This window comes from Symsagittifera roscoffensis, chromosome 3 (assembly GCF_963678635.1).
Source record: "Symsagittifera roscoffensis chromosome 3, txSymRosc1.1, whole genome shotgun sequence".
NCBI classification, from domain to species: domain Eukaryota; kingdom Metazoa; phylum Xenacoelomorpha; order Acoela; family Convolutidae; genus Symsagittifera; species Symsagittifera roscoffensis.
Window position 1 is genome coordinate 34,559,013 of NC_087064.1, and position 25,730 is coordinate 34,584,742.

Consider the following 25,730-nt stretch of genomic DNA (forward strand, 5'->3'; position numbering starts at 1 on the left):
CATAGATTAATTTCGGATAGTGTACACCGTCTGTTTGTCACGCTATCTAATTTCGGTCGGATATATTCGTACAACTTTTTAGTCTTATACCGATCCTAATCGTACTAGTATATTTCCTAGTCTCAATAGGTTTAGAATACAGGGCGAGGTTAGAAGAGAGAAGAGCAACTGCTTTGTAAGTTGAATTATATTTCTCTGGCTGAAACTATAAATAATTTCAGCTTTACAAATTATTATAAGTTTTAGTAATGGATCATGATTGGTTAGCTCCAATTATTTTACAGTGATAATTATCAAAGAACACAATTGGATATTAAAAATACTTGTTTAAACTGGTTCCAATTTCCTGATCGTAACTCTCACACAGTTTTTCCACAGGAGCTACAGTGTTGTTCATTCTTACAAAATAACGAAATCAATAGAAAGTTTTTCAAGTATGTAAATAAACTTAAAATATAAAAAAAAACATTTTGTGGCAATGGATGAAGAAGAATCAAAATATTCCCTCTCTACAAAATGAATACATACCATATAAGAGGAAATTGTTAAAGGCCATTGCAACTGAACATGACACCTTCACTGAAAATGTTCAGAGCTATTTCAAAAATGTCAGGAAATCTTCCAGGGAAATCTCAAAATTCTAATTCCCTTAGGATCAACGAGCTCGCGACTACGCTTATTGACTCATTATCGTCTGAACTTCCAGAAGAGCGAAACCATCCTATTTCAACATCATTTGGTCAATTCATCACAAGAACCTTGTTCGATGACTATAGTTCTAATGATCAAAAATTTTCAATACTTGAAAGGAAACGGATGTTTGCTACTCTCAGTTTTCATTCTTTTCAAGCTTTTGCTTTTTGTTCCGACCATTGAAAACGCACAAAATCAGCTACCTCAAATAATTATCTGACAGGGTTGAGTCATATACCAAATTAAATCCATCTCATTCGTGATTCGAACAAATTTAAAAAAATTTCGAAAAACTTTCCCAGTGTCGAGAAAAACCGGTGTGAAATTTATGATTTTTTTTGTCTTAATTCGAGCAAATAAAGGAATCGAGCAGAATTTTTTTGTTTTCCTCGCACAATAAGCTACCATAAATAATCATCGGACTGGGTTGAGTGATATATTATATTAAAGATCTTTCAGTCGTAATTCCAGCGACATTAAAAATTTTTTAAAAAAGTTGTCATTGTGTCAAGAAAAACCGGTAAGAAATTTTTAAATATTTTTTTTTGTCTAATTTAGAGCGAGTGAGCAGGCTTACATTAGCTTATTTATGCTTAACTTAAGCCTTGAAAACGTAGTTTTACTGTTATGAAGTTAGTTTATAGAGTTTTTGGCTTCATCTTAGGAATCAAAAGCTTCAAAAATTTGGGAAAAAATTTGGAAAAATTATTTAAAAAAATTTTACTTTTTTTTGTATCTTTTCTTATTTTTCTTCAAAAATTGTTTTTCAGTTGAATACTTTACATGACTGTCGAAAGTGTTCTACTTTTTAGCTCAGATTCCTTTATCACGGCGAGACGAAAAAGCGACACTAATGGGAAAAATAGATTTGTTGTAAGTTTTTAAGACTGGTCGGAACATTCTGTGATACTTGCACAGTAACCGGTTATCCTTGTTTCATCTTTAGATTTTGCTTATAGATTATTTATACTAACACATTATGGTCCTTACAAAACTCACTGTATAATGATCTGACGTATTAGGTTACTTGAACAAGAGCCCACTAAAACTGAATTAAATGTGGTTTCTACGAGTTATTCCTGCAGATCTATGGAATTTAGCAACAGGACTAAGATTTGTATCAGACTAAAGAATGGCACGGACATGTCTGGAGTAAAATAGATAGCGTGAGGAACAGATAGTTTACTTAACCGTGAACTAATTGTTCAGATAGCTCACTGTGCTGTAAGCATCTGTTTGGTTTCCCCAGAGAGGGGTCTTGATCGGCGTTCAAAGCTACGCAAGACAGCCAATAAAATTTTCAGCTTTTTACTAAAATAGTTTTCGCCTTGATTATCGTGTACTCGATATATATTGCAAAAAAAAATCCGGCTACTTTTGATTTCTCTGTTTCCTAATTCAAAGAAAAGCTGGTCTTCGACCTTTTAAATCAAACTCATGTTTTTTTTTTTCATATGACACTAAAAATTTACTGTTTCATCTGCATCAATTGAACTTTTGTCACTACTGACTGCTGCGTTAAGTTACAATTTTACTTCCAGGAAAAATGATGATGGAGTTTGAATTAGGAAGCCGTACCAAATAATTAGGAGCAATGATGTAGAAAACTAGGCATTATTTTGTAACACAAGACGGATAAAAGGTTGATTGTTTCAATCGAACTGCGATCATTAAAAAACAACTCAGGTCAAAATTGAAGTATTCAAAGCACAAGCTGAACGATGCACTATTTATTCGTAGTAAGAGGGGAAAAATTGGCAGCTATTTTTTGAGCATGACTGATTCGGACATATTGACCCTGAAAGCCATCCTGTTTTTATGATCTTGTTAGCGCCGTCATTCTATTAGTGGAATGGCGTTGAAGGGCGTGTTCGTTAAATTAGCTGAACGTAATATAAAAGTTCATACAAGTTTTCCCATCAATTTTATGAAGCAATTTTTTCCGTAAATGGAATCCCTTTTCCGTATATGGAGTAACTTTTCTGAGTAAATAGAATTGCACAAGCTCAAAATGTTTTTTTTTCAGGTTGATAAGATTTACATGAAAACATTCAACTTGAGGCCTCAGCGCTTAATTTTTTTCGCTTCTTGAAGTTGCTTATCCATAGGCTGACCATGCATACCTTCAGAACATTACAAATCACTCGCAGTGACAAAGAGTATTGATTGTATTTGATTTGATAAATACGTCTGTGAAGTTGGCAGCAGATACAGTTCGGCTCTGTTGGATATACCTGATAGAAATTTTGAGTGTTGCTTTTTGAGCATCCTGATTTTCAAACAAACGTTTTTTTTTAAAAAAAAATGAGGATCAAATTGAACGTATTGCCAGAGAACGCGAAGTCAGTTTCAAATTCTTTTTAAATAAAACCAATTGTCATTTTAAAACTGTTAAAACGAAAACGCACAGTTAAAGCAAAAACATTTGAACTGAAAATTTGAGTATTTTCCTGATGAGTTATTAGTTTAAAAGCTCTGTTTAAACAAAACTTTAAATGTTTCCCCCGAAAATCGTTTGCAAGCAAGTTCGGCTAGGTTGTGCCTTACCAATCAGATGCGTAATTTAAGTTGACTCAGTTATTTTTATCTAATCTGTAGCTAACTTCATATTTTTCGACAGCATATTCACTCTCAATAAAAGTTTTTATTTTCAGTCTAAATTTCGAATTCAGAAGGCTTGGAAAAAATATGACCCAATTTGCAGCCTTTGGATGTATTCAAATCAAGTATGTATCCGTTGTCTTCTTCACAGTTGTTTAATGAAATAGTACTTACTTTGATTAAAAATATTAAACAAGACTGCTCGTATCAAGGCGAAGCCCTGAAAGTTCCGACTGCCTTTTAAGGTCTATGGAGCGTTAATAAGATGAAAAATTTTAAAGTAATAAAAAAAAATTTTGAAAAATTTGAGATTTTATGTAAAAACATCCCCCGCACGTCATATTAAGTACAAAGTGATAGATTTTGCGCCTATTAACAAATCAATTATGGCATATAAGCTTCCTTGAACCAATTTGGAACGATTTCTAAGACGGATTAAACCTCGCTGACGCGTTAATAGCGCGAAATTTATCGCGCGTTAATTGTCCCAAATTGGCCAAAAGGGCAATCTTTAAACCCCCATAACTTTACGAAAAATAATCACAGGTGAAATATCTTTTCAAATTCAAGCTCAAGACAACAATAGCTTCCGAATGATATCAAAAACGGCTAGTTGAAAATTCGAAATTTGTCTGAAGAAAAAAAAACCCACCCCGAGCACAAATATTCCGTTACTTTCGTATCGAAAGTCGGAACAATAAATTGTGTTTTAAGGAGTTAATTATAATGCGTGAAATGGGACTACTACTTGTAGTTTTGACCATTGATAATGGGGAGGAACTTTGGTATTCGCATTATTTTCTCCTTTTTTGTTTTTCAAACAAAATCAGGTACCACAATAAATTATTTAAATGGGTTGAATTATTTATCATTTTAAATCGAACGACCGTAGAAAATGTCTAGTGTTGAGTAAAACCGGGTGATTTTTTTTGGTTTCAATTAACTTTTGATTGAGTAAAGCGAGCAATTTGGCCTTAAGAAGACTAAATTTTTCCTAAAACAGTCAAACAAAAAAATCCTGCTTCGGTAAAAAAATTTTGATAAATTTGATTTACCGACTCCATGGCAAAAAAATCTTTTCCCGTTTTTTTTTGTTTCATTTTTTTACATTATGTGAAATTACTAACTTTCCATGCATTCGTATAGTTTTCTCATCAAGATACGCATAAGAAATAGCACTAATTTGAAAAATTAAAAGAAAAAAGTCTATTTTGTAGTTTTTTCTATTAATGATGTAATCATAACTCTATTTGCTGTTTGCGCAGTAACTGGCTATCCTAATTTCCTATTTTCGTTTAGATAAATGCGAAGAAATGATTTTCTGAAAGTGAAAAGTAATGAACTACAAGCATTAATTTAAGGCAGAGAGCCTTAGATCCCAAAAAATAAACACTTTGAGTGTGCGATCCAAAAAATATTGAATTTTTTTCGGTCAAAAATTTCCAAAATTTGTTTTGAAATGTCAAACAGTTCATTGCATTTAAAATTAAATTTATTAAGTTCAATTGAATTTGAGCCATGCCATTAACTTCTGTCTTTGCATCGGCTGGATAGTTAACAAATTAATTGATTTTTGAAGAACAGTTTAACGGTATTCTGGATTTCGATTTTGGATGTCTTAGAAATTAAAAAATGGTGTTTTATAAAATCTTATGGGCGCCTAAATGAAATTGATTAAAATCCATAATCACATGCTGTTGAAAATAGAAGCAGCTAAAAACTCAGTTTCGAAAGCTATCCATGGATACAGCACTAAAATAAAGAAAAGTTTAAGCATAAAATATTTGATTGTTTTAGATTGGTAGTTTTGCCGGATAGGTTTTGATCAATTACTATGAAATAAAAGGAAAATTGAACACAAAATTGATTTTTCTTATTTTTGTACTTAATCGTTTCATGTTAATTCAATTTTTGAAGAAAAAAAAAGGAATTACTTTCCACAAAACCATTTTCACACTGGCAATGATTAACTGTAACACTTTTGAGTTTTGAAAAAAAATCTGGTTCATTATACGAATACTGTGTTTTTGATGGTGCTATCACAGTTTGTATTAATGATCTTATGTATCAACCAAGTGGTTGGCCCTGATAAAACAATTCGGTCTAAAAACGATATTCGAACTGAAAGTCAAATCTTTAAGTCGAACTGAGTCAAAACAAATAATTAAACTGAATCAATACACGGAGTAGAGCTGAGCCGAAACATTAAATTGAACAAAGTTGAAACCTAACTTAACACTGGTTCGAAACATGAAATCAATTTTAGTTGACAGATTAGCTTGAATTTGGTTTAAGCACAGAAACACACAATTGAACTGAGTTTAAGCAAAAAACCAATCTCATTCAACAATTGAAGCTTAAGATCAAACTGGTAACTAATTACAGCTCCTTATGCGTTTGGTTTTCTACTATAAATGACGATTGATTAAAAATAGGTTTGGTTGACAAAAAAAAACATCATTGGCCGCCGAAAATTGGTTGCTCGTTGGAATCTTAAAAATGCCAACAAAACGGATTATTATCCGTTTTGTTCACTGTACAGTCGTTTAAAAGGTTTTATCGAATTCTCAAACAATGTATATCATTGCTTTTTAAAATCAAAATCAATACAAAAAAAAATAAATAAGAAGTTTTTTTTTAAATCAACAATAAGAAAAATGATTGAAAGAAATTTTATCAGTTTATTACTTTTGCCTTGTAGTTGAGATCAAAACTTGAATGATAACAGGACCGAATGATTAAAAGAATGGGTGTTCATTGAATTGAAGATATTTTAACGTGGATTTTTTGCTTAAATTTGTATGATTTTTGTTAATCTTTTGATTTCAATTATGGCTTCTGAGACTCATATAGGATCCATGAGAAGCTATTCAGCCATCTAATCACAATCTGTTTAATTTATTTACCCACATTCTAGACTTTGTAATTTTGTTGAGCGAAGCTGTTTTTTTTTGGCTCGAGCTTGTTTGTTTGAAACAACAATTTTTAGTAGTATGCAGCCGAAATTGGATGGGCTGTGGCAGATCCGAGCTAGAGATTAACTATCATTGCCATGGCAGGATATCAATTACACGATCTGACAATCTCAAAGTGAACGCCATACCACTATGTTAAGTCTTTTTATCCATTAGAAGTTCAATTGCATCAATTTTAGTTGACACATTGTATCAATTTTAGTTGACACATAAGCTTGAATTAATTTAAAGCACAGAAACACACAATTGAACTGAGTTTAAGCAAAAAACCAATCACATTCAACAATTGAAGCTTAAAATCAAACTGGTAACTAATTACAGCTCCTTATGCGTTTGGTTTTCTCCTATAAATGACGATTGATTAGAAATAGGTTTGATTGAGTATAAATGGTCAGTTTATGAGCAATATTATTTTGGTTTGCTTAAGCATTTGTTTCACTGATCATACGGAACACTTAATTGAACCCGGTTGCAGTCCAAATTTGGTTACCGCATATGAGACCAATAGTTTTTGATTGTTGGTTTTGCATGTGATCATGATTAATGTTTTTAAAGTTTTACACGAGTTTTTGCGCATGTGTCGTTTCATTTTTATCAGATTATTTCTACTTTTTTGACAGATTTTTTACAGTCTGAATAACTACGCAGATTGACAAAAAAATGCTAATCGTACTAGCAAAAAGAATAGTTTGAGAAAAAAATATCATTTCACGCTATCAGAAAAATGACTGATAACTCTATGACTAGCAATTTCTGCCGTGGGAAAGAGTGTGACTAGCATTTTTTAGTGGTGAAAAACTGTGTGTGTAAAACGCTGCCTGTTTTTTTTCTTGCAGTCCTTGAATTTATAATAATATAAAAAAAACTGAGAAAAAAAATTCTGGCTTCACACAAAAAATCGTTCTATTTTGTTATTTTTTATGCAAGAAGAAATCTCTAAAAACAACTTTAGTACGGTTATATTGGGGGTATCAGGTTTAATCATCCTCAGATTTAAATTATAAATTTTTGTAAATGTAGGAGAACACCCTTTTTTTAAACAAAAAAGTAAGGCATAAAATTATAATAGTATGAACCTGAATGACCAGCAATTTTTCCATTAGCTAGTAAGCTTCTCGTTAAGACTATTGTTCCGACTTTTGCAACGAAAGTACCGGAACACTTGTGCTGGGGGTGATTTTTTTTCTTCAGACAAACTTCGAAATTTTAACTTTTGAAAAAATATCATTCAAAACGTATTGTTTTCTTGAGCTTAAATTTGAAAAACAAATTTCACTTGTGATTAACTTTCGTAAAGTTATGGGGGTTTGACTATTGCCATTTTATCCAAATTGGGACAATTAACGCGCGATATATTTCCTGCTATTAACGCCTAAGCGGAGATTTAATCCGTCTTAGAAATCGTTCCAAATTGGTCGCAGGATGCTTATTTGCCATTATTGGTTTTTAATAGGATGGAAATTTATCACTTCTATTATTTTATATGGTGTGTTTTGGGGCATGAATTTCACAAAAAATCTCAAACTAAAAAAAATCATTTTATTTGATTTCATTTAAATTTTTCAAGTTATTACTGCTGCATAGACATTAAAAGGCAGTTGGAACTTTCTGGGATTTGCCCTGATACGAACTGTCTTGTTAGGGTTTGAAAACCTCTTATTTGGCATAATATTACGCCAATTACGCCAATGTTACGTTTTGCCAATATATCTTGTTTGGCCAATATTACGCCAATTATACCAATATTACGCCCACACTTTGAAGAAAACCCACATGAATGTCATCCCCAATTGAATTGCGGTAAGCTAACTAGTCTTGGCCAATTACTGCGGAAAGTAAAACATTGTACTTTAAATAGCGTCGGGGTGTGGGAGGTGATGAAAAAAAATTAATTGTTCATTTATACGTAATTTTCACCAATTTCTTTAACAAAAAAAAACTGTTTCATAGACGTTGAATGGCAGTAAACACCCCGCTTGGCCCTGATTCAAACAGTCATGTTCTCTTATTATAACTTTGCTCGAGTTAATGCAATTCCTGGCGTAAAAAACTGGAATTTAAAAGCCAGCATTGATCAAATGTTTCTTGAAAACGCTTAATCCGGTTGATTCTGCTTATAAATTGATATATCGGCGATGTCGTTGATCGAAGTCATAAATGCACAAGGAAATTGACAAAATTATTTGTTGTAAAATGTTAATATATAATTTGAATTCTGTTTATTAATGTTTTGAGCAGGCTTATCTTCACAAAAATTTTGAAATCGTCTTTCAATAGCTTTGAATTTTTTAAATTGAATCATAAATAAAATATATTTTTTTAGTTTATGTAAAAGGTGATCTAGTTTAAAGGGTTTAATCAAGGATCTTGGTTGGTTAGTAACAATAGCTCTCAAATCAAATAAGAAATGAAAAGCAATTTCATAAATGCAAATCGGAACAGGTTGCTGTTTTGCAACTCAGTTGTCGTATTAAGTTGTTTTCGTTTTATTCTTGATCAACCACGATTCATTTTAGAGGCAACTAAAATTGCGCAGAAGAACCCAACCTCAGCACTATTTGTTTCCCACTGTAAAAATTGTTAGAGCAACAAAATTTTTTAATGGATCGCTTTGGTATTACACACTTTCAATTAAGATAAACAGCTACACGCAAAACAGAAAAATTTTAAGTTTTAATTGCTCCGACCATTTGAAAAATGTGAAGGAACTCTGTATTTGGGAGTGTTTTACTTTTTCTTTCTTTTTTTCTATTTCTTCCTTTCAACGCAAAATCAAGTAACACAAATAATCATTGGAATGGACCGAGTGATATACTAAATTGAAGCCCTTTCAGTCTTGATTCGAATGACAAAAGAAATTTCCAGTATTTTTCTGAGTATCAAGAAAAACTGGTTTGAATTTTTTTGAGCAAATAAGGCGATCGAGCAGGCTTACAACAGCATATTTATGCTTAATTTAAGTCCAGAAAACTCAGATTTGAGCAAGAAGATTGAATTTTTGAAGTTTGTGAGCTTTATTTTGGGAACCAAACACTTCAAACAAAATCATATAATTTCTGCTATAAAATTTGAAAAAAAAGTTCAAATTAATTATTTTTTGACTTTTTGTTTTTCTAGTCAATTTTCTACAAAAACAATTGTCTCAGTGGCCTAGACTCTTTTCCAGTTTCCGCCCCTTTGATTTTTTCGGAAATTTAATACATGGAAACTTATTTAAAAATGACTTTTCATGTTATAAACTGCAGCTACTTGGTTCGTTAATTTGTGTCAACTTTCTATATGAAAGGCTAAAAAGGTTTGAAATGTGGAGTAATTTGGCTTTTACGATTAATTTTTGATAAAATTTTCTTAGATATTTTAAAATTGAGAACGTGCGTTTTAAGATAACATGGTTTACTTTCTTTTGCACAAACCCCCCCTATTAAATCAATAGCTTCAATAAAGTTCTTCAATAGCGCAGAAATTAGAATAAAAACAAATTTCGAATTAAAAGCTAGGCTCTTTTCCAGTCCCCCCTTACTATTATAACTAGCACGGGTATCTTTCTCTTTTCGTTTAACGCAATTCTTATCATCGTCAAATTGAATTTTAGTTTCGGCATACTCCATATATTTCGACTTAGGACTAAAATTGATTAATTTGATTTATGTGAGTAGGTGTTGGGCCGCATATTCCGATTGATTTCATTTACAATATTGGATACCAGGCTACAAATGGCTATGCATCTAGTACGTCATACACTCGATATTTAAATGTTTTTAAAACAAAATTTGTAGTTGCAAAGACGTAGTTGATAAAAAACAGCTAACCAAAATTATTAAAATGGGTAATATGTTTAGGCGGGCTAACACATATCATCAGGGGCGGATTTAGGGGGGGGGCGGGGGGGGGGCGGACGCCCTCCCCCCTCAGGGATTCGACCCCTTGCCGACCCAAAGGGTCCCCCCTTTGACACTTTTTCAGAAATCCATTTTTGGCCGACCGACCCTAAAATTTTTCTAAAGGCGCCTTAGGCGCCAATAATACTAACTTTGAGGGGGAGCGCGCGCCAAAAAAAACGCGATTTTTTGTCAAAATTTTTCAAAAAGTGCCCAAAAACGGCTTTCTTGACTGTTTTTTCAAAAAAATTTTCAAGAAATAGGGGCAAAACAGTGCTTTGGGAGAGCTCGAAAAATCAATTTGGTCGACCTAAAAAAAAAAAAAAGGTCGTCAAAATTTTCGAATTTTTTTTTGAAAATCCGCCCCCCCCCTCGAGAAAATCCTAGATCCGCCCCTGCATATCATAACGAAAACTATGAAACTTGATGGTTTTTAGTTTAACTAAAATAATAACAAGGATACAAAACAATGAGCCAAATAATGTCAAGCAAACAAAATTAGCTAGTTATTTTTTTTATAGCTTTTTTATTTTTTTTATGATATCATAACGAAAACTATGAAACTTGATGGTTTTTAGTTCAACTAAAATAATAACAAGGATACAAAACAATGAGCCAAATAATGTCAAGCAAACAAAATTAGCTAGTTATTTTTTTTATGGTTCTTTACAAAAGACCATGATAATTCTGGTGAAATTCCAAGCAACTTTAGTTCTATTAATTTTTTGTCTAATCGATACCCAATGTGAGAAAAACGCGTTTGAAATTTCCAATGTTGTTCGTTTTGCCCGGTTAATCTAAATCAATACCGTAGACCAGAACGGATAAAAAGGAAAAATAAGAAAATAACTTCTTAGTTTTTTTTTCACTAGCACCAAAAACTTTAAATTGCGCCAAATTTTGCTTTTTCGCGAATCGAAATTTCTGTTGTGAAAAAATCATCTTGATATTGGTTAACATTTTGCATTAAAATAATATTGCAAAAAATGTTTGATACTTACAGAATAGCCCTTGCGTTGTCATCTGATTGATTTTAGAGAAGAAGAAAATTCAGGAGCTTCCATTTTCCTGGAACCTTTTGAGATATTAAAAAGATTAAGCGAATTTTTTCCCAATTTTTACTAGTTTTCCGAGAATGCTTACAGAATGGCGTCGAATTTTAAATGAGGAACAGTTGGTCTGTTTTTTTTTATGAAAACAAAAAACAGTATTTTGAACCAATGTCTCTCGCTTGCTGATTGGGCGATGGTAAGATAAATAAGTCCCACTTTTTCCCAATGTGTTAATTTATTATTCGGAGCATCATCTATTTTTGCCTGATATCATTTGAGTTAAGAAATAATTAAGATATTCTAGCCAGTATTATTCTGAAGAAAAAACTTTTAAACCGAGTTTTCAGCATGATTTTATTTTATAAAATCAATGACAAAACTTGAAAAGCTTAATCTAAAAACATAGCTTTTGAAAAGTCATTTTTCCGCAGGACTTTAATCTCATGCAGAAAGGAACTATATCATCTCAATTCAATCACTTCACCACCTGGAATCCACTCTACCACTAACGATGTCTAGATTAACAAAATTAGTTTAACTATCCAGTCATTTCTTAGTTGCTTGCTTTTGGGCGCGTAGAGACGATTGGGGTGAGGAGAGAAGAACGAGCTAAAAAGCTTTTTAAGAACTAAACTCTTGCACATCTTGCAAAAATGTTTGCAAGGTGGTCAATCTTTATGCAAAAAAAAACAAATCTGAAATTAACTAAATATTTATTAGTAAAGCTGAAAATAAAATTTTTAAAATTTAAGTTATGTTTTTGTTGGCGCCAAGTGAGCCAAAAAAAGCAAATGAAAACCAGAAAGGAAAGCGTTTTAAAAGAAAGTTTAATAGAATCTTCGGACCAAGTTAACATCCTCGTCCCCCCATTTGGGGGGGGGGGATGTTAACTTGGTTCTAAGTTGGAATTTCTTGGCCAATCAGAATCGAGCATTTTACATGCAGCGCTTAGCAAATTTGATTTATTTTAATCGCTGGGTGGAGGATCTTAACTTGGTCTATTGGGGAGGGGGGGGGGGTGGGGTGTGGAGAGGGGTGGGGGTGCATTGTGGAGGGGGGGGGGGTGGGGTGTGGAGGGGGGAGGATGTTAACTTGATCCGAATCTTCCAGCTGAGGCAGCTTGTTCTTGTTTTTGAATTTGAATGTCACTTTTGTGACTCCGACAGTTTCATTCATGAGTACGTGTGACATACATGTATGATGATGTATTGTATGGCTCTTATAGATTTTACCACAATGTTCACTTTTTGAACATTGTTTTTGAACAGTTTGCACACTTTTTTTTATCAATGTTCATTTTATTTGTATTCTCTGTTCCATTACACAATGAAGACCACGTTTCAATTTTTATTAAAGCTATACCAATAATATGTAGATCTTAGAAGCTATAGTAAATGTGATTTCGAAATTATTGCGCACAGATTGCGCGCAAAATGTGGCACTAGAAAAACAAATCCAACTGAACTATTATCATATCTGAGATGCCAACAAAATATGCAATCGATAAAACCAGATACTCCAATGGCATCATAGTGATCCCGTCATCCAGTTTGCCACGTCATCCTCTCCCGGATACACTTAGAGTGTGGCACAGTTTTAGATCCGACTTGTAAAAGCATCTCAAAAAGCATTAGAGCCACCGCATTGATAATAACTAGCCAAAACAGCTATACTTAAACATTGTATCATCTTTTGACAAAATTGGCTCGCTTTACTAAAAAACAACTGTGAAAATCTAGGAAAATAGTGGCATTATTGTATCAAATTATGGACCGGACCTTACTATTGTTGGCTACCATGTTGGCGTGTTTAAGTGGAGGGGTTAGGGGAGATATCAAGTTCCCCAAAAACCAGAACACCAATCACAGGTGGCCACCCCTCATTTACAAGCACGAGGGGGGCAGAATACCAGACGGTCATCTCAGGTGAGAAAATATGAACGTCAAAATACTTTTAAACACGTGAACAAAGAGATTTTTTCATTTTCTTCCTATTTTGATCGGGCATGAAATGGTATCAAAAAAGGAAATAAGTATATTTATTCATCAAAAACTGTTTGACTCAACGTGCGTGACAAAATACCATATGGCATTTTACAAGTGGGGTATAATTGTGTCTGGGATAATAAATTGTCTGCTACTTGCATAAATTTTGCAGGCATCAAATAGTTATCAACTCATATGGCCGAACTTCAAAGTGATTTCATTCGAGTCCTCGGGCTAAATTGAAACAAGTGTTATTTTTTATCTATGCCTCAATCAAGGCACTTTTTGTTATGTGTGTCTGTTTTTTCTGTGATTGTCTCTTTGTTGATGTGTTGCAGACCCTTCGGCTACCAGAAGAAGTCTGAAGGAAGGGCGAAGGAGTTCGACAAGCCACTGTCCCCCAAGGAATTCCACGACACCTGTGTCAAGGCCAACATCCCCTGTCTCTTCCAAGTTAGCCTTAAATCTGACCTGTTCATGCAAGCAAATAACCCTAAGTGTTGGGCAGCAATAACAGCCTGTTGCAAATTCAAGTAGCTAAAAATTGTTTGATCAAGCTCCCATTATTTTTCATTCACAAAAAAAAAACATGTTTTTTCAAGGAAATAGCGTATCGAAATGAAAAAAAAGAGAAAATTTTTAAATTGAAAATAACTCCAATAATTTCATTCTCATGAAAAAACATCCTGAGACATTACCAGAAAAGCATAAATTATGAGAATGAAAGAGATAAAGAATCACTGAATTAATTATTAAAATGGTCATAAAGCAGAAATAATTTTATTAAATTACAATAGGGAGCAAACAAAAAATTTTTGCCAGACCCAACATCGAGCTGATAATAGTAGCGTCAAACATATTTTGGTTTGGATTAATGATCTCAAGATGAATACAATAACGGTGAAACAATGAACTTATCAGCTCTAGCCTTATTCTTACAACCCTTCCAATGTTACCAAATTTTGGCTGCTCCTCAAAGTTTCCAAACATTTCTAAAGATGTTTGATCAGTTATTTTGGAACACACAGTAGAGTTTGTATCTTTTACACAGTAGGGGTTTGTATCTTTTACTTTTTCAGGCCACAAGTTGAACCAATTGCAAGTTTTTAAAAAAAAAAATTTTTTTTTTCTTGTCATGGTTAAATTGAAACAAGCTTCCTCAGTACTTGATTTGAATTTGCAGTATTCTTATTTCGGAAAGTTCGACCAAAACATGTTATTTTTTTGTTCATGACTTTTTGAAAGTATTTTAGAGTTAAGTAAATTACTCTGAGGCCATAGGAAAGTTTTTCTGATTTTTTTTCTTACAGAAAATAAATTTTCCAAACTTTTCTTTAAGCACAATAAAATTACCTTTCTAAAGTGTTTAGCGCTTTTTCTTGAGTGGTAGCAAATACTTGAACTAACTGAGAACTAGGCTTTTTAAACCTGCAACCCTGTGTGTAATTGTTGGTGAGCTGTATAGTTGAGCTAGAGTTCTGATTGCTATTGCCATTTTACTTAGAACGCTGTTCACTTCTGGCTCCATTGGGAAAATATTTTCGTCAACGATGACACCTAAATGCTGAAACTGATTTTGTTTTTTTTTATTATAGCATCTGGTATTTTTATGGTTTGCACGCACTTGTTTTCAAACGAGGTATTGCAATCTAAAAAACTATTTTTTAAAAAACAAGTTAGGGTAATTTTCGATAACTCATGTTGACTAAATGTCGAAACATACCGGACTTTTTTTGAGTCCGAAATTATTTTGTTTGAGTCGAGCACAATCGTTTTATTTAATTGAGATAGTCAAAACATACCCGACTTTGATCGAGACAGTCGAAATGTACCAACTTCTGGTCGATACGGTCAAAACGTTCCGAACTTTGATCGAGACGCTCAACACATAATGCGCATATAACTTAAAAAATATAACTTAAATTATCGCATATTAGAGAGATTTCTGTTTTGTAGCTGATCTGTATTTATAACACATAGGCAAAGCGGAGCTTTGCACCACTTGCGATACGAGACAGAAATAAAAAAAGTTTCAATTGTTGAAAAAATATAGATGAACTAAAAACTTTGCATGTCTCGATGCTGAAGGAACATGTTTGATATTGAACAAATTTTCTTTACTGAATGCGCAGACTAGTAATAAGTCTTCAGAGAAGGATCAAAACAGTTAATATGTATTCAGCTGAATTGAAACAACAATAACACAAGAACAGAAATCAATTGAAAAAAGGGGGCCTTCTTTTTTCAATTGATTTCTGTTTTTGTGTTATTGTTGTTTCAATTCAGCTGAATACATATTAACTGTTTTGATCCTTTTCTGAAGACTTATTACTAGTCTGCGCATTCAATATAAACCCTTATTTTTCAGAAACTTTTCCGTTTGGTGTATTTAATATAATTTTTTTAGGTGTATTTTTTATTTTCTTTTCTTTGCGAGCTTCGTTTGATACCGTTTTTGTTCCGATTTTCAAAGAATGTATCAGAATTTTTGTGGTGTTTTCTCCAGAATATTTAACTAGCCATTTTTAGTGGACCTTTTTTTCAAAGTTCTGAAAGATATCGATGATTATAGCTCAAATGAAGTGTCTCATGAAGTTATGGGGGTTTGAAAATAGCCTGTTTGGGAAATTTGGCCAATTGACTGTAACAACTAACATAAAAAAATTTTTTTTGTGATATCAGCGTATAAGCGGCTATTTAATCCGTCTTAATTTTTGATTTGAGGCATGCTTATTATCCGAACTAATACCGAACGTTCATTTGAATACATCATTTTGAACTTTAAATAGCGTGTGGGGCATGATCGTCACAATAAAAAAGCTTTTTTTTTCAAACTTTTTTTATTTATTAATAAAATTTTCATCAATTTAAGTAAATCAAACACTATTTCACAAACTTTGAAGGGCGGTCGAAACCTTTAGTTCATCGTCTTGATACGAGCAGTCCTGTTCTGATTTATTGATGAGTGTTTTTTGACAAAAAATATAACTTAAATTATCGCATATTAGAGAGATTTCTGTTTTGTAGCTGATCTGTATTTATAACACATTGGCAAAGCGGAGCTTTGCACCACTTGCGATACGAGACAGAAATAAAAAAGTTTCAATTGTTGAAAAAATATAGATGAACTAAAAACTTTGCATGTCTCGATGCTGGAGGAACATGTTTGATATTGAACAAATTTTCTTTACTGATGCGACTAGAAAATGTGATTTTAAAACTTGGACTTTGCCCAAAACCTTATTTGTTTCCCTACTAAAATAAATGCGAAAAGAATGAAATCGAGATAATCAGTTTTCCCAAAAAAAAAATTTCTTACTAATAATTAAGGAGTCGCCGCTTCTGCGGGAACAATTATTGCAATCGGTTTTTTTAATTGAACAATTCATCTCAGATTTCATTGTGTAAATTTTATGAAAACTCAAAAAAAGTTTAAAAGTTCTTTAAAACATCCAAAGAATTTTGCTAAATTGATAACTTTTTCAAGCAGAAAGCAGGTTGTGGCCGCTTAAGCAGTGAAGTTTCCCAAAACCGAGTTTCTCGATTGAACGCAACCTGAGAATTGACACGATAGTTTTCGCGTAAAGTCAAGAAATTTACAAAAAACTTTCAAAGTTTCAAAATATTGAGTTGTTTGAAGACCATAACTTCAAAAAAAGTCAGAGCAAAATTTGTAGGTACACTTTTAACAACCTGTTGCTTTGATTAAATCTATGACATTGGATTTGACACGATAATTAGCGGTCGACAATTAAAAACGGTCAACAATTAAAAAAAATTGACTATTCCGATGATCATAGATTTTTGTGTGTAAAAATTATGCAGAAACGTTATTTAGAAGAGATTCACGCAACCTTTTATTTGGAATCAATCTAAAATTTCAGAAATGGGACGGTAGTTCTCGAATAAATCAAATACTTCCAAAAAAATACAGTCAACAAATCAAGACTTTTCTGAGAGCCATAATTTTTGTTGTCAGAAAATTTGGGCGCAGTCACATACCAAAATGTGATTACCGTAGCATGTTTTTTTAAATTGAAACCAAAATCTCGGATTTGGCAGATTTGTTATAGAGATTATTCAAAAAGCTTAAAAAACTGTCAAAAAGTAAAAAATGACATTTCCGTGGGCGATAGCTTTTTGTGTAAGAAACTTTGTGAGTGGCTGCTCAGTCAACTGAGTTTTCAAATACCCGTTATTTCCATTGAAGTCACAATATCAGAATCAAGAGGTTAGTTTTCGAGAAAACACAAAAAGGTTCACAAAAATGTCTAAATCAAAATTTTGATTATTCCGAGGGCCATAACTTTTAACTTTATGTTAGAAAAAATTGGGCGTAGACGCTTTTGCAGAGAGTTTTTTAAAACCGTTTTGTTTATTGAAACCAAAAAATTAGATTTCAGAGGGGTAATTTTTAAGAAAATGAAAAAAAAAATCAAAATATGGATTAAACATTCTCCCACAGAGTTTTTCGAAGGCTGTAGACAGAGGGTTCAAAGTAAAAAAGAGGATTCAAATAAAAAGAGACTCTAGGGGAGTATGCAGGCAGACAGGAGAATAGGCGGTTGTTCAATTGATACCTCTTTTTTGAAAATGAGTAGAAAATTCTGAGAAAAACTCAAATTTTTCCAATAAATTTGGAAATAGTTTTCCTTAACGGAAAAAAAGTAAATAAATGTCAATAAACCGGTTAGTAAACAAAAAATTATTTTGAAAAAGTGCAGAGGGGAGTGTTAAAAATGGGGTTTCTCAAAACGGCCCAAAATTAGGTCATAAGGCCAATAAAAAACAGGCCAAAATAATTTAGGCCGAGGAACTTTTTTAGCGAAGCAAAAAAAAACAAAGGAAATACGAAGTCAAGATGAGTAAAACTAAACTATAGGCGTAAGTCAAACACCAAAAAGCAGTATTATAGAAAAATTGAAGCAGAAAAAAAACTACTCCAAGACATGACAACTAAGCCGACAACAGAAAAGCAGACAAATAAATGGCCGAAAAACTTTTTATGCTAAAAGAAAACAAAAAAAAAAGAAAATATAGCAGGTCAAGGTTTGTAGAATTACAAATTGCAGAAATAAATGAAACATAAATAGCAGCGAAAATGAAAACTGCATTCAGCAAAAAAATTTACGATATGGCATCTAGGCAGGCAAAACATAAGCAGACAAAAAATAAGCCGACCTTTTTTTGAAACCGAATTTTCCCGTTTGCAAAAAAGCAGTCCCTGATCAGATTGGAACTCAGGACTTGTGATGTCCCATTTGTATTCGTTACCTCCCGACTAAGTGTGTTGCCGACGTTATGAAGTCGAAACTTAATTTCATTGTGGACCAAAGTACCAAATGATTCAAATGATTCTGTTAAACAAGTTGTTAACCCGAAAAAAGTTTATTCCGGCTTGATCGCAAGCGTAATAAATATCTTCCTAACCATATTTTGGTTCAAATTCGTTGACCGATTTGCGAAGCAACGCAAAGAAACGATTGATATGGACTAAATCAGTTGACCGATTTGCGAAGCAACGCAAAGAAACAAGTTTTCTTTTAACAATTCAAAATTCTTTTTTAACTTTCAGCAAAATTCATTTTTTGTTTGCTAGGACTTGATGAACGGATCAGTGCCGATGGAGAATTGGGACGACAAGTCAATTGAGGGGAGGATGAGTAAGTTGAATGTGAGTGTAGAGAGGTTCCTGGCAGACAAGGCAAAAGAGAAGACAAAGGTCACCTTCAGACACTTCATCAGAAACTACCACCACAAGGAGATGTTCATCAGGTCAGCCATTAGATAATAATTTTTAATCAATTTTCGAGAAAGTATAGATTACACGTTTATCGTATGTGTGACTTTGCAAGCTTTCTCGAGAGGCGATCAAAAAAACACAAGGTCTGTCGAAAAATAACTCCATAACTACCCCCCTTCCAAAAAAAAAATAACTATCAAACACATTCTCCTAAAAAAGCTAATACGCTCTCTTGTTGCCCATTTTATTAGTACCAAGAAATACTAATTTGCAAATTAACCTATCAAAGATACGCTTTTATCTTAGTGTTACAGCAAAGGCATCAGGAGATGCATCAAAAAACTCTATGACTCAAAGATTTTTCATTTAGACTAATTTGTTCTTGTTCAATTAGCTGTGAAGTCAAATTTCTAAAAAAAAAAGACGTCTCAAAAAATTACAGCATAATCAAAATGTAAACTAATTTTTTAAAGCTTTTCTCTGAAATTCTCTGTTTGGAAATTTTCTCTGAAATTTAGATCACTGAAGCGCTTAGTTCCTCAGAAGACATCTTTTTAATCTTGAAATGAGAAACTCTTAATAAAAAAACCAGAGCTGTGACAATAAAGCAATGTTTGTGCTGTCAAAACTCGTCATAAACAATATTGTTCAATTAGTTAATGCCTACTTCTGAAATTTATGAAAGTTAGACTATTGAAGCGCTTACTTACGCATTACCCTGTAAGGCATCTTTTTAATCTTAAACAAAGAGGCGAAGCTGAGCCTCGCACCATTTGCGATAAACAATAAAGCTACAAAATCAAAAAATAATGTGTCTTGAAACGAAACTTGAAAAATATGAATGAGTTTTTTTGAAGAAACCTTAGGCTCAAAAACCAGAAAATTTTTTACGCAATTGTTATAGAATTCAATTACGATCAAAACAAAAGAAAAGTTTGGACTTAACTCCATCCATTTCTTTCTGATAACCAGTAGGTGAAAACGAGAAGAAAACTTTTCGATCAAAACAATGGGATACGATAACTCCTACAAGTACTCAAAAATGTTCATTAAATCTTGCAATCAAACAATGTACATAAATAATAAAAACGATCTGGGATAAAGGCCCTATCCGCTATAGTGCAAGATCAAAATGATTGAAAAAAATGATTACGAACAACTGCAACAAAAAAGAACTTGCAGAAAATCTGAAAAAATCTGAAAACCTATGAAAATAACGCAATTACACTAAAAATTATCAGTTATGAAATATACACGCAACAATAAAAGAGCTAGGTTACCACAAAAAATAACATTCAAAAAACACCAAAAATGGAAGTGTAAAATCATGAAAAAATTTTGTTAAATTTCAGCCACAAAAAACCACACACTCAAATCTCGTGCAGAGCTCCCCGCCAGATTCTTTTGCAGACAAAAAAGCCAATACGATTTTGCAAAATCTGCAAAAGATTTATCAACTTCTTTTAATTTTTTTTTTGACAAATTGAAATAATACGTTAAACCATAAACTTGAATCGCTTTCAAGTAAGATTGCTTAAGCCTACTACACACCCAAACAACTAAAACTAAAACTATTCACGCACTCTTAGAAGAAAAAAAATAAGAAACCATGCATACAAATGAAACTGAAAATTTATTTGCAAAAAACTATTTCTAGCAGAAGAATTCAAAGTTTTATTTCTAAGAGAAATTTTTGGAGCTTATAAAAATCGGAAAACCATGAAGTATTTTTACCCTCATAAAAAAGAAAAAAGTATCAACAAATCTACCAAAAAAAACTTAATTAACCGGGTGAGTAAGCCGACAAAAATTGGGTCAAACTCAATAAAGCCGACAAAAAATCAACTATAAATCGGCATTTACAAATCTTTTTCAGCCGTAAAACAATTATCACTTCAATCGTTGTAGCCAGCTTTTAAATTACAGCTGATAGACGTGCATCTTGAGTAGAAATAGAGAATAAAAATTCATTTGGAGTGATCGAATTTCAGTCATCCTGTGTTATTTACGGGAAAAAAGTCTATTTCCCGATTGTAATACCAAGGGTAAATAAGGGAAGTCATGGGGACTGGAACATTTTAACCGGGTTTTATTCAGCAAAATTTTCGTCGTAAGCAATACTGTTTAATATTTTTTGTTTTATGTTTTTCTAGGAGCACAATGCCGAAAGAGCTGGAGGAAGATGTGCCAATATTGTCTATGGTCAGTTGTGGTCCAGTACAGGAGGGCATGGTTGAAGTGGTCCTATGGGCCAGCAGTGGTTTCACTCCATCCCGACTACACTACGATGCAGAGTCACAACTGCACTGTCTCCTTACAGGCAGAAAGGACTTCGTACTCTATGACCCCAAGCATGCAGACATATTCAAACTACAGGAGACGTACAAGGGATCTGGCACTGGGTTCTGTCCCTGGAATCCAGAGATACTCAGGTTTGTTTAGTTTTGACTTCAATTTGGTTTTTTTGCTCGAAGATTATACAACATTTTGGCCAAATAAATTGCGGAAAACCCCAGGGATTTCACCCACTCACCAACCAAAGGGTACGTTTTTGTTGTTATTTTACAACGTTCATTGTCGGCCGACCGACCATAAAATTTTCTATAATATATACTAATTATGAAGGGCAGCGCGCGCCGAAAAAACATAATTTCTGGTAAAAATTTTCTAACGCCTTTTTAGGTCGGTTTTTATAGTGCTCTGGGAGTGCTCGGAAAATCAATTTGGTCTGCCTGAAAAAAAAGTTTGACCAAATCTTTGAAGTATTTTTGAAATTAAGGAAAGACTCGTTTTCTATCTTCTTACTTTCATCTACATTCTGTTTAAAGTACAGTGCTGATTTAAATTAACCGGACAAAACGCTTTAGACTTGAAATTTAAAACCCGTTTTTCTCAAATTGGGATGAGCTTAGGTGAAAACTTATGAACACAAAACTTGCTGAAAATTTAGCAGAATTAATATGGTGTAATTTGCTTTGCGAAATTCGGGCCCGAAGTTTTACCCCAAAAATGGGTCATTTTGGCTTTTCTTAGTTAATCAAAAATTACGCCGAAAATATCAAGTCGATCACAAACATAATTATGTCAAAGTGAGCCCCTTACATAGCCCAACAAACTTTAAGAAGGGTATAATCTCCAAAATATTCTAGAAGTTTATTTATTTTTGTTTGATAGACAAAATAGGTCGTTTTTACTATATAAAATACCAACTTTTTATTTAAAAACAATTTTTAAACAGTTTGCAATTTTTTGGAGAAAATACCCTTCTTAAAGTTTGTTGGGCTATGTAAGGGGCTCACTTTGACATAATTATGTCTGTGATCGACTGGGTATTTTCGGCGTAATTTTTGATTAACTAAGAAAAGCCAAAATGACCCATTTTTGGGGTAAAACTTTGGGCCCGAATTTCGCAAAACAAATTACACCATATTAATTCTGCTAAAGTTTTAAGCAAGTTTTGTCTTCATAAGTTTTTTGCCTAAACTCAACTCAATTTGAGAAAAACGGGTTTTAAATTTCAAGTTTAACGCGTTTTATCCGGTTAATTTAAATCAGCACTGTATCTTGGTTTGTTTAGTGTTTATGAGCACCCCAAACTGAGCAAGACTCCTTGGAAGTGGGCCACTCTCTGGGCAGGGGACTGTCTCTATGTGCCTCAGGGGTACCTGCACCAGGTCAGGGCACATGGCAGATCCTGGAGCATAGCATACCACTGGATTCACAGGTACCACTTTCAACACTCACATACTGGAACCTGATATAAACTACATTTTATGATTGGATAAATTAGATATTTTACCACTGTAAAGTATTTAATATTAACCAATCATGATCCATCTAACTAACAACCCACTTATTTGTAAGTGCTGGAATTACTTGTAATTTCAGCACCAGAGAGATTTGAATTTAACTTAGAATTTAGTTGCCTCTCCAAAGGAACTTCAGCAGCCGCAATAAACCAGTATACCCTAGATCTATTGAGCCTAGCAGAGACTAGTTAAACAACCTGAGACTAGATAGTATAAGAGTAAGATTAGGATCGGTATTAGACTAAGAAGTTGCACGAATCTATCTGGCCGAAAATAAGATAGCGTGACGAGCAGACGGTGTACCCTATCCGAAATTACTCTATGAGTTAACCACATCGGTCATAACTCATCTGGTGCGACCATAAGTCTCGAACAAGACCTTAATAGCTTAGAATTAGCCAAAAATAGATTAGAATTTAGACAAAACATTTTTAAATTGTTATACGACGATAATTTAATCGAAATGTCTCTACGACTCAATAGATCAGAGCCAATATTCCGAACGATAACAGAACTACCCGGAATTGCAAGAAGACCTCGAACCAGAGACGACATACGACAAAGTAGAAACTTACCAAATAGTTATATGATAGTACGGCAAAAGCCAACACAGACTTTTATATTTAGAATTTTATTAGCAATGAATTTAGATTTTCATTTGCAAACATAAAATCTTGAAGTCAATCTTCATAATCATTTCAGGCGCTAAACAAAACTATTAATATACAATAACGATTGATAAAAAGATCTCAGATCGTTTTCCTAAAATTCTGCAGTATTATATAAAACATGTTTGGAAAATACTTATTGAAAATCAAAATAAAAATTAGTAGCATGACAATAAACTGTTAGTAATTATAAAATCATCAGTTGTCCCAGCTTCATCACCTAAAACATAACAGCAATCATAAGCTCATTAAAATCATTAAAACACTAAATCTTTTCTTAAATAAATTTAAACCATTTTAAACTTATATTCACTTAATCTTAAAATCAGATCATCAAGGCTTATCCTTGGATCTTAATTAATTTTCTATTTAAATAAATTTACAAAACTTGATCATCAAGGCCTATCCTTGGATCAAAAAGAACAATTTTGTTCTCCCCCACCCACTTAGCTAGTGTCTAACGACCTCAAACGTCGATTCACTATCCACCCCTTTCAAAAAAAAACCCAAGACTAATAGAAATTTTTGAACAAAACTAATCATTCAAATTAGGATAAACAGTGAAGAACTTCGGTTATTCATCCTTCACTTGAACCCTCCTTTTACCAGACCCAGGATAAATCGTAGACTTAGTAAGTTTAAAATAGTATCTAACGAACTACTCGCGTTCTAATTATACCTGAACCTTGTGGATCGATTTACTATTCTCCAACCCTTGAACACAATCACTACCCTTAAGTAAGATTAAGTAAGTTAACACCTTAGCTTATACTAGCCACGAGAAAGTAAAAAATCATTCTTCGGAATCGATATACTTTTCTCTCCAACCCTGATTAAATAGACCCAGGTTAAGCTAACCAAAAATCGTAAGGACTAACAATTTAAGAAAATAGAAATCATCTAACAATTTTTTGCATCCGTCATCCTAAACCTTATGTCATTTAAAATCTAGGAAACAAACAAACAATCGTTTTACACAACTGTGAAATAGATAACAAAAAATACGACCTTGTAATCACACCTCATACACAAACAGTTGGATATATTAGAACAAAACGACAAACACTAAAAAGGAAAATAATAAACAAACAAAGACAAATAACACGAAAAAGATTTTCCAAAAATAGAAACGCAATTTCAGAATCAGAAGCCAGCATTTTAGACGAACTTTGTAAATTAAAAGAATCTATAGATAAAAATTGCCCCATTCACGATCAATTATATTTTTCCGACTCAGAAACAACTTCAAATTCATCAAAAAGAGGAAAAAGAAGAATAAAAAAGCAATATAAACACAAACCAGTACATTTATATAATTGGAATCAACCAATTAGACATATCGATAATTACCTATTAACAGTCATTAAACGAAAAAATGAGCCAGACACACACCCCAAGTGAAGATAGTCCAGATGATGACGATATCTACCCCTTCCTCGTAGATGCACCCAATGATAGAGGACAGCATATACTTTGCAAGAATTTACTCCAAAATTTATTTGAACCCGGAATCAGCCCATGTAAAGCAGAGTTCCCAGATGTAAAGATCAAAAGACAAATTATTGATCACTATCTGAAAGATATATGTAATTTGACACAACAATACGGAATCTACACCATAGAATTCAGCTCACCAAACCCGAATCACCGCAAATATGTAATTCAAACAGACGACCTTGATTTAGAATTCTCAAAAGTATTCTCAGAATATATAAAAAGCATACAATATCATAACTCACAAAGAGCAAACTCCATATTCACTATTGAAGTTTTTGCCATAATATATAGTTATATCTCAATATTAGAAAACGAAATCCCAATCCCAAGTGTCTCACCGACAGAGACATCTAAACATATAAGGGTACGACATGAAATCACACTATTTTCAACTTTTCTACATATAATTAAAGAAAATTTCACTAAAGATGATGTTTCACAACATACAAAACATGACCTACAAAAAATTTTGGCATGGTTTATAATAGATTATTTCACACATAATATAGATTTAATTTCACAAGCAAGAAAAAATTTCAGACCTCAAAATTCAAAAGATGATACCGCAATCACAGAGCAGTCAGACTACGTTTGGGACCCCGAATGGTCTCATTATGCATTTATAAATATCCCACAATCAATTGCAAGTCAAGCAATAAGTACAATATCTTATACAAGAGATTATGTAAGAGTAATACCATTATATATTGATGCAACACCATTAAACCACAATACATTTTTACCCGATACGCGAAATAACAGTTTAAATTCGACCGTCATACACAATGAAAACCTTAATGGAACTAGGAACCTCACTCAACAAGATATT

The 25,730-nt window shown here is 33.0% G+C and overlaps 4 protein-coding genes across 4 annotated transcripts in view; 1 reads left to right on the plus strand and 3 right to left on the minus strand.

Annotated features, from left to right (window-relative positions):
• Window positions 1–11,315, minus strand: part of LOC134842568 (gamma-aminobutyric acid type B receptor subunit 2-like) — a 47,172-nt gene extending 35,857 nt beyond the window's left edge. Inside the window, exon 1 of the mRNA XM_063858962.1 lies at window positions 11,149–11,315. Within this exon, the coding sequence (XP_063715032.1) occupies window positions 11,149–11,170 (22 nt within the window). The 5' untranslated portion in view covers window positions 11,171–11,315. The remainder of the gene's footprint in view (window positions 1–11,148) is intronic.
• LOC134842670 (vesicle transport through interaction with t-SNAREs homolog 1B-like) overlaps window positions 1–25,730 on the minus strand; it is a 543,554-nt gene that overhangs the window by 352,419 nt on the left and 165,405 nt on the right. The window lies entirely within an intron of this gene.
• LOC134842672 (mitochondrial import inner membrane translocase subunit Tim10 B-like) overlaps window positions 1–25,730 on the minus strand; it is a 532,474-nt gene that overhangs the window by 341,343 nt on the left and 165,401 nt on the right. The window lies entirely within an intron of this gene.
• LOC134841990 (uncharacterized) overlaps window positions 12,636–25,730 on the plus strand; it is a 34,436-nt gene continuing 21,341 nt past the window's right edge. Inside the window, exons 1-5 of the mRNA XM_063858120.1 lie at window positions 12,636–13,124; window positions 13,523–13,637; window positions 18,784–18,959; window positions 21,081–21,359; window positions 22,505–22,651. Of these exons, the coding sequence (XP_063714190.1) occupies window positions 12,967–13,124; window positions 13,523–13,637; window positions 18,784–18,959; window positions 21,081–21,359; window positions 22,505–22,651 (875 nt within the window). The 5' untranslated portion in view covers window positions 12,636–12,966. The remainder of the gene's footprint in view (window positions 13,125–13,522; window positions 13,638–18,783; window positions 18,960–21,080; window positions 21,360–22,504; window positions 22,652–25,730) is intronic.